The sequence below is a fragment of the Solea solea genome, chromosome 1 (assembly GCF_958295425.1).
Source record: "Solea solea chromosome 1, fSolSol10.1, whole genome shotgun sequence".
Classification (NCBI taxonomy): domain Eukaryota; kingdom Metazoa; phylum Chordata; class Actinopteri; order Pleuronectiformes; family Soleidae; genus Solea; species Solea solea.
In genome coordinates this window covers 36,442,553-36,455,696 of record NC_081134.1, presented here as the reverse complement: position 1 = coordinate 36,455,696, position 13,144 = coordinate 36,442,553, and the positions used below count along the sequence as shown (strand labels likewise).

Below are 13,144 nucleotides of genomic sequence, written 5' to 3'. Positions count from 1 at the left end.
ACAAAGTAAAGTACAAATTTGTGAAATGTGTACTTAAGTACAGTAATGAAGTCTTGTGACCTGTTTAAACTTCCAACCACGTTTCTACGTTAAAGTATGATGACACTGTGATGCTCCACAGTGGGCTTGGTTTTCTCCTTCTTTCGACCGTGTCCCATCCACTTCAATGTAATTTTTTTGGCTGTTTTTTGCGATGTTTGTCGTCATGGTTACTCGAAAGTCTTAGAAAAGTGATAGCACACCATTCCCGATTAAGGAGGAGTAGTGCGCCAAACTTTTGGCGGAAGAGGAATATCGAGCGGATTAAACGCGCAGGATTACAAGAGATGCTTGCGCTGCAATGCATTCTGGTGAGAACTCTAGGGAGTTTCCTGCTCATTTCCTGTAAGTGCAGAGTGAGGAGCAGAGACAATGAAACTAACGATTCTGTAACTTTGCTTTAGTCGCCATTTTAACTGCGCAGCACGAGGACCGACTGGTGAGTGTTGACGTGATTATGATGATTATGATTATATATGATTATATATGATGATTTAGTGCGTGTGAGTGACGTACCTTAAAGTGATACTTGAGTAAAAGTACAAGTAAAAGTCTTAAAGTTTGGCATTTACTGTACTTGAGTATCAAAAATGTAGTAAAAGTACAAATACGTTAAATGTGTACTTAAGTACAGTAATGAAGTATATGTACTGCTTAATCCTGACAGATTATAATGGAAACTTCCAGCCTTTCATAACTCCAGTCAGTCGTCTTTTGCTTTTCCTAAAAGTGCGTCATGTTTTCTTCTTTATGTCAATTCTACTCAAGCGTCCAAACCGAAACATAAAGTCCCGTCAAAGGCGAAAACAATGTACACCTCCCCCTTTCCAAAAATCAGTTTCTAACAACTGGATTATAAAATCTGAAAATGTGGATTGAACCTTTAAAAGTATTTAGACAAAGTGGTATTTTGGTGGAATCACCCTTGAAAACACCAAGTGTTAAAGGAGAGAGGAATAGAGAGAGATTCACAAGCCCCTCTGTTTCACATTCATGTGTATGTGGGAATTCTTCACAGTTTTTTGCGATTTTTGTCGCCAAGGTTACTCGAAACACTTAGAAAAGTCATAGCACACCATTCCCGGTCAAGCCGCACGTTTTGATATAACATGTGTGGGGGTTTTCTCAAAACTGTGGGAGGAGTTACACGCCAAATTTTGGGTGGAGCAATTCAATACAGAGAGACTGACAAGCCCCTCCCTAATTCCCCCTCTCCTCTCCACGCACACACACACACCTGTCCCTAACTGTCCAAAACCTCTGAGAAGCAGAGAAAACAGCATGTTTTAAAGTTGTCATATTTCAAGAACGGTTGATGATAGAGATAAAACTTTTGGTTTGTGAGCGTCAGGAGGCTTTCAGCAACTCCCACATTTAAATTTGTGTGAAACGGGTTTAAATTGACAGAGAAATCACAGTTTTAAAATCACCCTCGGGTTGATTTTTCCAAAACTCCAAAGCAGACATTTTAACATGAAAGTGAATGAGAGCTTTGACCAGAACTCTCTGCGCTTTGAGGTGATTTTAAGAAAAACTACAAGTCATAAGAAAATGAAAACACACACAGGGTTAGATGACAACCATGGCAACGTTTTGATGTGAAAATTGTCTGTGTAAGTTGGAAATAGTGGGCAGGAGAAGAGTTTGTTTAGAAATGTTTCAGATTATTTTTCTGGCTCTCACTAGAGTGTCACTCTAGCGTCCCGCCTACACACGCAATACACACCCATTATAAAATCTGAAAACGTCGAAAAAAAGTACAAAACATAAACTGCAATTGTTTAAAAACCGTAATATGTATCAAAACGTTGACTTAGGTGAGACAATTCCCAAGTCTTGTGACCCGTTTAAACTTCCAACGACGTTTCTACGTTAAAGTATGACGACACTGTGATGCTCCAAAGTGGGCTTGGTTTTTCTCCAACTTTCGGCCGTTTCCTATTCATGTGTATGTGGAAATTAATCGCAGTTTTTCGCGATTTTTGTCGCCATGGTTACTTGAAAGTCTTAGAAAAGTCATAGCACACCATAAGGCCGCATGTTTTGATAAAACATGTGACTGTTTTCTCAAAACTGAGGAGTAGCGCGCCGAAAAACGGGAGGAAGAGGAATAATATCGAGCGGAATAAACACCAGTACGATTACAAGAGATGCTTGCGCTGCTAGTGAGAAATCTAGGGAGTTCTGACTAGTATACCTTGCAGCTGGAGGCACTAATAAACACGCAGAATTACAAGAGATGCTTGCGCTGAAATGCATTCTAGTGAGAACTCTAGGGAGTTCTGACCAGTATGCCTTGCAGCTGCAGGCACTAATAAACGCCATGAGGATTACAAGAGATGCTTGCTGTGCAATGCATTCAAGTCAGAACTCTAGGGAGTTCTGACTAGAATGCTTGCAGCAGCAGTCACTAATTATGGATATTACTGCATGTTTTAGTTCAGTCTAATCATTCGCAAGGCACCCTTAATGTGTGTGTGCACTGAGGTCCTTCATCTCCATGGCCACGTAAACAATCCATCATTAATATTTGATAAGGTCAAGAGGCTGAGTATAAGAGTCCGCCACGGGTCCGGCACTGATAGCATCAGTAGGAGAAAAGACGAGTGGTATGGATGTGTAAGGATGATATGGTGCGTGACTAAACGGCACTAATTGAACAAATGCAACAGAACATTAACCACATTCACTGCTGGATGTGGTGAAGTCTGGGAGGAAGAGTGATAGTGCCGATGATAGTGCAGTAAAGATTTTTGATTTTTTTTTTTTCTCTCACATAGTGATGTACAGTGAGGATGGAGGAACCTGAAGACAGTATCGCAGTGGTGGGGATTGGGTGCAATTTTCCTGGGGGTAAGATATATAATATTTCATCATATTGGGAATTGGGAATTTTTCCAAACTTTTTGTTAATATTTATGTGTGCACATTTCAAATAACATGCATAAAACTAAGTTGTTATTGAAAAACTAAACCTCTCTTGAAAATAATTCATTTACTAATTTGGTTATGGTTATAAATGACTTGCTAAATTATGCACAAATTTGCGCTTTGTCACAATTTAAATTGTGATTTGGGTCACTAGAGTTTGACAACCGAAAAAAATAAAGTTTGAGAAAGAATAATCTAATAAGAAGTGATGTTTCCAAACAGGAGAAGGGCTGGATAATTACTGGAAGGTTCTTCTGGAGGGAAGAAACTGTTCTGAGACGAATCCCAAAGAGAGGTTTGACGTAGCCAGTTGGTATGATCCAGACGACAACAAGGCGGGTAAATCCCGCACCGCCAAGGCTGCTCTCATTGACGGGTACGGTATCCTAATCTCATCATATAACCTATTTAGATAAAATTAGATGAATGTAAGTGTATATATAATTTCCATCCATCTCCGCTTTATCCTCCACATGAAGGTCACGGGAGGCGCTGTGCCAATCTCAGCTGACACAGGGCAATAGGCCAGGTACACCCTGGACAGTTTGCCAGTCCATCACAGGGCCACATATAGAGACAAACAACCATGACCTAATTTAGAGTGTCCAATTCGCCTAATCCAGATATTGTATGTTTTTGTTTTTATCCCACCCGCTCCACACACATCCAACACCTTGTCGCAGGGGGCCTGTGGAACTGCCAGTCAGCTACCCGCAAGACTGAGTTCATCTCCGGCTTTGCTACTGAGCAATGCCTGGACTTCCTTGCTCTCACTGAGACTTGGATAACACCCTCCAACACAGCCACCCCTGCGGTTCTCTCCTCCGCCCACTCCTTCTCCCACACACCCAGATCCACTGGAAGAGGTGGCGGGACAGGTCTGCTCATCAACCCCAACTGGACTTTCACTCTTTACCCACTGCCACACTTCTCTTCACAGTCGTTTGAATTTCATGCTGTAACTGTAACTCACCCAGTCAAACTCATCATTGTTGTCATCTACCGTCCACCTGGCCCATTGGGACACTTCTTGGAGGAACTAGATGTCCTCCTCTCAAACATCTCAGAAAATGGCCCACCACTTGTTCTTCTTGGTGACTTCAACATCCAGTCAGAGAAGTCATCCAATCTACTTCTTCTACTTTCGTCTCTTTCTCTCTCACTTGCTCCTTCTCCACCAACTCACAAAGCTGGCAACCACCTTGACCTCATCTTCACCAGAAACTGCTCCACCTCTGACCTCAAGGTAACTCCACTTCCTGTCTCTGATCATTTCTTCATTTCCTACTCTCTCCCACTCTCCCAATCTGATGGTCTCATCTCATCAGATATTGCACTTGTCTGCGTAACATTCGCTCTCTCTCTCCCTCCTCTTTCTCCTCAACTGTTCTATCAGCACTTCCTTCAGCTGACTCCTTCTCCCTCATGCATCCCAACTCTGCCACAGACACCTTCCTCTCTACTCTGTCCTCCTGTCTTGACTCTCTCTGTCCTCTTACTTCACGGCGGGTTCGTAAGTCCTCCCCAGCCCCGTGGTTGTCGGACTCAGTGCGTGCTGAGAGAGCCACGATACGGGCAACAGAAAGGAAATGGAGGAAATCAAAACACCCTGAAGACCTGCTTTCCTATCACTCTCTTCTCTCCACCTTCACTGCCTCTATCTCTGCAGCCAAACAATCTTTCTATCAGACTAAAATTCAATCCTCCTTCTCTAACCCCAAAAAAAATGTCTCGATCTTCTCTAACCTCCTGGTCCAGGCTCTTGTCATCTCACGCTTGGATTACTGCAACTCCCTCCTGGCTGGTCTCCCTGCGTGTGCCATACGACCTCTGCAACTCATCCAGAATACAGCAGTTCGACTGGTCTTCAACTTACCAAAACTCTACCACACTACACCGCTCCTCCGCTCCCTTCACTGGCTTCCTGTAGCTGCTCGCATCCGCTTCAAGACTATAGTGCTTGCGTTCCATGCTACAAACGGATCCGGTCCAGCCTACATCCAGGACATGATCAAAACCTACACCCCAGCCCGCCCACTTCGCTCTGCATCGGCAAACCGGCTCGCTGCCCCCTCACTGAGAGGATCGCAGAGGCATTCGCAGAACTCGAGACTGTTCACTGTCCTCGCTCCCAAATGGTGGAACGAGCTCCCCATCGACATCCGGACAGCGGAAAGCCTCCACATCTTCCGCCGCCGACTAAAAACACATTTCGTCTGACTCTACCTTGACTAAGACGACGACAAAAAAACAAAAACAAAAAAACTTATACATCGCACTTATGACTAGCACTTCATAGTTTGGTTTACTTGAAGCTCTTACTTACTTCTAGCTCTTATTTGTACCCAAATGTTTTAATGCACTTATTGTAAGTCGCTTTGGATAAAAGCGTCTGCTAAATGACATGTAATGTATGTAATGTAATGAAAGCAATTCCTCCAGTAATTAATAAAGTATTTGTAAATCTGACTCTAAAAGCATTTTTCTCAGCCATTTATATTGATTGAGTGCTTCTGATCAATCGTTTCCAGGTTTAATGAATTTGATCACAAGTTGTTTGGCATCAGTGACAGTGAAGTGGAACAAATGGATCCTCAGCAAAAGCAGCTCCTCCAGTGCGTTTACAGAGCTTTAGAGAATGCTGGACTTCCTACGGAGAAGGCCAGTGGCACCAGGACAGGAGTCTTCGTTGGTAAGACTTGACTATTTTGTAAAATACATAGTCAAATTGGCTGATTTTGTACATAGATATGTTGATTGAAAACCTAATTAATATTCATATGTATGCAGGCCTAATGAACCGTGATTATGCTGCACATGTCCACCCAAGTGTAATCAACCACTGGACTGGAACAGGACTTGCCATGAGTATCGCAGCAAACAGAGTTTCATACACCTTCAACTTTACTGGGCCATCGCTGACCATAGACAGTGCCTGTTCATCCTCCCTGGTGGCTCTCCATCTCGCTTGTCAAGCCATTAAACAAGGTCACTAACTTTTCTTTTTTTTTTTTTAAACACTTATGATACTATATTTATTTAAAAATGTGTGCCTCTTCAACTAAAGCATACACTATAGTGCAAGTTTAAAAGAAACAAAAAACAAAGACAGAGCTCTGTGAATTTTATTACCAGGTTCAAATTCTGTGTTGTCTTATCAGGAGATTGTGACATGGCTGTTTGTGGAGGCGTCACCTGTATCTTCGAGCCAAGAGTGTTTGTTGCTCTCAGCAAAGCCAAGATGATTTCACCTGACGGGACCAGCAAAGCTTTCTCCAACAGAGCAGATGGCTATGGTAGAGGAGAAGGCTGTGGAATTGTTCTCCTGAAGCCACTGAAAAAGGTCAGCATTTTCTGGGAAATATAAAAAAATATCCTTCCCTAACTTATAATTGTATTCCACCAGCTAGGAGGGGAATAAAATAACGAATAACTGCTTGGCTACGACTAAGCATTGTGTTTGTTTTAAAGATTAAACATAATTTTATTCTACTCTCATAGTTTAATTTTTGTCTTTATGTTGTTTAACAGGCAATACAAGACCATGACCATATCTGGGGTATCATCAGCAAAACAGCGGTCAACCAAGATGGACACTCGGTCACTCCAATCACCAAACCCTCCATGACCCAACAAGAGGAGCTGCTGCGAAGGATCTACTCCGAGTCTGATCTCGCAGATGTCCACTACATAGAAGCACATGGGACTGGAACCCCGGTCGGGGACCAAACAGAGGCAGGAAGCATCGCAAATGCCATCACCAAAGCCAAACCTCCTGGTTCAAAGACACTGCGGATTGGTTCTGTGAAGAGCAACATTGGACATACAGAATCGGCAGCTGGAGTGGCTGGACTCATTAAGGTTCTTCTAATGATGAATCATGAGACCATTGTTCCCTCCGTGTTCTACTCTGAAGAAACTGCAAGTGTAGATGCCAAAGCTTTGAACCTCAAGTTTCCTAAAGAGGTTGAAAAGTGGGAAACCTCTGGTGCAAGAATTGCAGGGGTGAACAACTTTGGCTTTGGGGGTACAAATGCACATGCTATTGTCAAACAGTATAAGCAGTCACCCATTAGGCACCAGAATGTCAGGACACAACCAAAGTACTTTGTCATATCTGCAAATTCAAACAAATCACTCTCTCTCATGATGGAGGACACTGTTAAACAGCTGGAGGCAGATAGTCAAGTTGATCTAAACTCACTTCTGTACACATCAGCTTGCAGAAGAAGCCACCTGAAACATAAATACAGAAAGGCCATTGTGGTATCATCTGTAGTTGACCTTAAAGAGAAGCTAAGTGCTGCTGTTGGCAAAAATATCAGCGCATGCTCCTCAGATCCAAGGTTAGTGTTTGTCTTTTGTGGAAATGGTGTCACTTACCATGGCATGTGCAAGCAGATGCTAAAACACGAGCCTATATTCAGACAAAAGATCATGGAAATTGCACAACTTTTTAAAAGGCTGAGTACCCTGAACATCCTGGAAACACTCGAGAGGGAGTTTGAGAGCAATGACTTCAAAAACCCAGATGTTGTCCAGCCATTACTCTTTGCTATCCAGGTTGGCATTAGCACCCTACTCAGGCATTGGGGTGTCAAGCCAGATGCAATACTTGGACACTCTGTGGGCGAGGTAGCAGCTGCTCACTGTTCTGGCCTCTTGTCCCTTGAAGATGCAGTAAACGTCATCTATTTCCGCAGCACACTCCAGAAGAAAGTCACTGGGGGTAAGATGCTTGTGATAAGCAACATGGCTGTAACGGAGGTAACTGCTCTCCTCCCTCATTACTCTGGTAGAGTTTGCCTTGCTGCTTTCAATAGTCCACAGTCCTGCACCCTATCAGGTGATGCAGATGCAATCATTAACATCCATAAGGAGCTAAGCACTTCAGCCAGTGGTCAGAATCTTTTCCTCCGTGTGTTGGATGTCCCTGCTGCTTACCACAGCCACATGATGGATCCAATTCTATCTGAAATCAAGGACGTGATTGGCGTCCTGCAGATTAATGATCTTGAGACAGAGTTGATCTCAACGGTGACAGGCAAGGAATTCCAGCAGGGAGATTTTTGCACCGGTGAATACTGGGCTAGAAACATTCGTGAGCCAGTAGCATTTGAGCCAGCAGTGAGGTCAGCAACAAAAGGAAAGAAGAACACAGTCTTTGTAGAGATAGGACCACGAAGGGCACTACAGAGAAACATCATTGAATGTCTGGATAATAATGATAGCACAGCTGTCCTGGCCTCGGTGCAACCAGAGAAAGATCATGAAACAATTGTGTCTGTTGTTTCTAAGCTGTTTGAACTGGGAGTTCCGGTAGATTGGAACACCTTCTACAAAGGCTACGAGACCTTGCCACTGCCTTTCCCACGATACAAATTTGATACCTCAGATAGGGATGTTATCATCGGAGCAGCACAAAATAACAAGGCAAGTGATCATCCTGTGCTCTGTCAGACAGGAAGTGAGAGCAACATTTTTCGCTGTGACCTGTCATCAGACTCTTCTTTCTACCTGAAAGAGCACAAACATAATAACATACCCATCATCCCTGGTGCCTTCTATGCAGAGTTGGGTTTAGCCGCATTCATGGCCAGTTCCAAACCAAAAGTAGCACTCAACTCTGTGCAGCTTAATGTCAATTTCCACAATCCTTATGTTTTATCCCTGAATTTTCCTGAAGTGAAAGTGCAACTGGAACACCAAGAGAAAGAGGCAAGTTTCAAAGTATTCTCTTCGTCTGCATTGTATGCATCAGGCAAAGTTGTTTCTAAGAGAGAGAGGTTGTATGAGGAACAGTGCATTTCACTGAGCTCCATCTTCAAAAGGTGCAAATCTGTAGTGAGCTTTCAGGAGTTCTATGGGTATCTGTCACAAGGGGGATTTCAGTATGGCGATGTCTTCAAGAACAAGGCAAATGTGCACTATGGGGAAGATCTCAGGGAGGCCTATGCAGTTGTTTCAGTTTCAGAGGAGCTGCAGCCTCAGCTACATGACTACTGCATTCATCCTGTTGTGTTGGACTATCTGATGCAGCTTCTTCCAGTTACAGTTGAGAACATTTTTTCTGGTAGGCCAGGTTTTCCTGCCCAAATAGGAAGTTTGACGGTGTTTGAACCCTTGCAAGATGAGATGATTGTCTACTTGAGAGCAATCGACGTGGGTACCAATCACTTTGAGGTGTGTGGCTGTTTTGCAGACAGAGAAGGCAGAGTGTTGGTTGAGGTTAAGCATGTGATTATCAAGTATCTTGGAAGTCAATCGCATGTGGTTGAGGAGTACTTCTACCATAATTCCTTCAGTGTACTCCGTGAAAGTATCACATCTGCTCCTCCCACAGCCTTGGTCTTTTGTGACCAAATAGGGATTGCTAATAGTCTGCAACAGCATTTAGACTCAAAATCTCAATACATTCCATTCACACATGCAAAAGACATTTTGAGCCAGGGCTTCCCATCTCTCTTGACACAACTCAAGATCAGAGATATCAAGAAACGCTTTAATGAAGTGTTGTTTTTGTGGGGCAAAGAAAATCTTTCTTCACTAACAGCTGATGCTGTGCTACAGAGTTTGGTGAACTGCTGTGAGATTTTCCGTCAAATCGTCCTTGAGCTCAAGCGAATTCACTTTCCACACTCTATTAGAGCAGTTACCTACCGTTCTTCTGATATCACAGTGGATCACATAAATCCAGGCTTTGCTCTCGCTGGTATGACCAGATCATTGGCTGCAGAGATACCAGAGCTTTCATTTCAGCTCATTGATCTAAACACCATTTCTGCTCAGGACATCACAGCTCTATCTAAGGTACTACAATCATATCCTTGCAGCAAGTACCCAGAGTTGGTGGTACAAAATGGTGAGGTTTTAAAATCCTCCATTGTCCGTACTCCTCCTGAGATCATAGACAGTTCTCAGGCCATTTTTTCCCCAACAAAGTCTGAACCTTGCATCTTCCAGACAGCTGATGCACATAGAATGAGTCAATTAAGTGCCATTCACATGAATGAGGGGGACCTGGCAATCACTGACAAATCAGTTGAAATACAACCCAGTACAATATGTGTTCATTCATCTGATTACTTCCCTGTCAGTGCTTCACATCTTAAATTTGGCCAGACCCTCTACTGGAACAAACACTCATTACAGAGCCACAAGCTGTTAGCTCTTGATTTCAGTGGTACTGTAACAGCAGTTGGAAAAGATGTCACTAAACTGAAAGTGGGAGACCACATTGCCTGCTGTTATCCTGTGGTGGCAGGCAGCAAGATCACAGTGCCAGAACATGTGTGCTACAGCACAAAACGATTCTCATTCCTTCAAAACACACCCTGTGTTTCCTACTTTGTGCTAGCATGGGAAATCCTACATCGAGCCTTGCCCAGAGCCAAACAAAATCTCGGAATCATATCCTGTGTTCCTGACTCTGCTTTAATGAAAGTCTTGGCTCTTACTGCCTCCGAGTCTGGCTGGAATGTCTTTTTTGGAGCACAATGTAATGCCAAACAAATGGATGCATTTGTCTTCTTGCCTCCATTTGATGAAGCCCTGGTTGAAAAACTTTGGAACTTTCCAGGGGTGGAACATGTGGTTGTCATCTGCGAGTCTCAGACTCAAACTTCACTTGCTCAGGATTTGTTCCAAGGTATAAACGACAGCATTCATGTGCAGACAATTCAGATGCCAGTCATTTTACAAAAGGGATCACTGAGTGCACAAAGGCCACATATTTATGAGTGGCTCAAGTCACTGAAGTTAAACAGGAAATTTGGTCTGACTAGCTTCACCTTTCAGAGTGTGGAATCTGATAACTTCAAGAGCAGTCATTTGCAGAAACCAGAATCATACTTCACCACAAAGAAACTAGCAGTTGTGGCTCTAGAAAAGGACGACAGTGACACTCAGATTCCACTAATGCCAGCAAAAAAACAGCTTTTCCAAAAGAAAGCGGTGTACATTGTGGCAGGGGGTCTTTCTGGTCTAGGCTTTGAAACTGTCAAGTTCATCTCACAAAGAGGGGGTGAATATGTTGTCATACTCTCCAGGAGTAAGCCCACGTCGCATGTGCAGCAAGACATACACAACATAGAGAATCAGTGTGGAAACTGCATCACTAGCATGAGATGTGATGTATCAGACTCCAAACAGGTGCCCAAGGTTATCAGTGCCATAGGCCACAAGTTCCCTGGTTGTCCAATTAAAGGTGTCTTCCACAGTGCAGTTGTCTTGCAAGATGGGCTGATTGAGACACTCGACAGATCTCTCTATGAGATAGTTCTCACACCAAAAGTAAAAGGTGCACTTAATCTGCACCACGCAACACAACACTGTCAGTTAGACTACTTTGTGTGTTATTCCTCCATCTCTGCTTTTCTGGGAAATGCATCACAAACAAACTACGCAGCAGCCAACACCTTCCTCGACATGTTCTGTCATTACAGGCGCAAACTTGGGCTGCCTGGACAGTCCATCAACTGGGGGGCCTTGAATGTCGGTCTTCTCTTGAACAAGGAGCATTTCCAGCGATTTCTGGAGGCAAAGGGGTTGATGATTTTAGAAGTCCCTGAAATTCATAAAAGCTTGGAGCAATGCCTTGTCCTCAATAGGCCCCAACAGGCTGTTTGCAGGTTTAATTTCAGAAACATCAGGTACAATATCCTCTCCCAAAATGTGTCCTTGACCATGCGTCTGTCCGTGTTAGTTGAGGACGCTTTCCAAAAATCAGAGAAAGAATCTCAAGCAAACCAAGCTGAATCTTTCTCGTCAAAAGACTACGTCATCTCTCTCCTTAGTGAAACCGTTGGCTTGGATGAGAGTGAGCTAAAAGACGAAACGCCTCTCTCCTCCTTAGGCATTGACTCCATGCAGGCCATGACTCTGCAGAATCGGATCTTCCTGGAAAGAGGTGTGAATGTGCCTCTGGTGAAACTGCTGGACCCCAATGCCACGCTGTCAACAGTGGTAGATATACTGAGTGAAGGAGCTGAGGGTGAAAGGTTCAGTGATAATGCAGCAACTAATAGCTCAACTGAGGAAACAGAGCATCTTTCAACTACATTGTAAAAATGCTAAAGGCATATGTTGAGTTATGTAAACAACATAACTATCATGACAGTGAAACAGAAGAAAAATGGCCATTGCAACACAATAACATTATTGTGTTAAATGTGTACTATACAAGTTCATATTGCTTTTTGCCTGCTCTGTTTGATTGTCATATCTAGAAAGTTGTGTTAAGTTATGTTTAGTTTTTTGCCTTCTATTTTTTGTCTTGTGACTTCCTGTTTTATTTTGACATCTCTCTTTCCTCTTGTTTTAGCTAACTTGCCCTTCCCCTGTAGTTTTCCCCCCAGTCTGATTATCTTCCCCGCCCTGATTGTTTCCACCTGTTCCCCATTACTTTGAGTTCACATATAGCCTGTGCTTCCCTTTGCCCTGTGTCAGTTCGTCTTGTCTGTCATGCCAGAGAACCCACGCCAATCCATGCCACGTCAATTGTTTGTAAGGTTTTTGCTTTTCTTAGTTGCTACTTTGTTTTGTCCCTTTTTGAGCCATCAGAGTTTTTTCCTCGTGAAGAGTGATTTTGATTTGGCACCTTGCCCAGACCTTTTGTCTCCTCCCAGTGAGTGATTATAATTTGTTATTTTTGCCTTTTGCTTATCTAGTGATTCCTCGATAGAGTGATTTTCTGTTGATACTTTTCCTCCTTTGAGAGTGATTTTTATTTGTTACTTTGTCCAATAAATTGGAATAATTTTTGAAGTTGTCTCTGAGTCGTGCTATTGGGTTCAAGTCCTTGTTCGGTTGTGACATTGATTTATTTTGATTTGTTTTTTATTACAGTTTTGTGCAGTTTGCTATAATGGAAATTAAACATTAAATGAAAAATGTAATATATGCAATTCTGTTAATAATTTATATCATGAAATTGTAATAAAGGATCTTAATCTTTGAACCTCTTATGTTTATGTCTGTGGTGTTGTTTAGTCTGTACACTTCTGCCAGCAATGTACTTTAATCATCAGCCTGTTTGATATTCACTCATCTTTTACATGGTCAAGTCCTATCACTGATAGCTCAATGATTATGGCTTTATAATGATGGAAAAAACACATGTGATATAGTCACTGGCAGCACTTATGATAACTGATAAGTTTCAGATAACCTGCCG

General features: G+C 42.9%; 1 protein-coding gene across 1 annotated transcript; it reads left to right on the top strand.

Moving 5' to 3' along the window:
• The first annotated feature begins 2,704 nt into the window (after positions 1-2,704).
• On the top strand, positions 2,705-12,861 carry LOC131472872 (uncharacterized). Its single transcript, XM_058650381.1, has 6 exons — positions 2,705-2,892; positions 3,193-3,346; positions 5,502-5,662; positions 5,761-5,958; positions 6,132-6,313; positions 6,502-12,861. The coding sequence occupies exons 1-6, from the start codon at positions 2,835-2,837 to the stop codon at positions 12,034-12,036; spliced, it is 6,288 nt and encodes a 2,095-aa protein (XP_058506364.1). The 5' UTR covers positions 2,705-2,834; the 3' UTR covers positions 12,037-12,861.
• The last annotated feature ends 283 nt before the right edge of the window (positions 12,862-13,144 follow it).

Coding starts and splice junctions, on each gene's coding strand:
- LOC131472872 (XM_058650381.1), top strand. CDS start 2,835: ATGGAGGAACCTGAAGACAGTATCGCAGTGGTGGGGATTGGGTGCAAT. Junction 2,893..3,192: donor TGGGTGCAATTTTCCTGGGG/GTAAGATATATA, acceptor GTTTCCAAACAG/GAGAAGGGCTGGATAATTAC. Junction 6,314..6,501: donor TCCTGAAGCCACTGAAAAAG/GTCAGCATTTTC, acceptor GTTGTTTAACAG/GCAATACAAGACCATGACCA.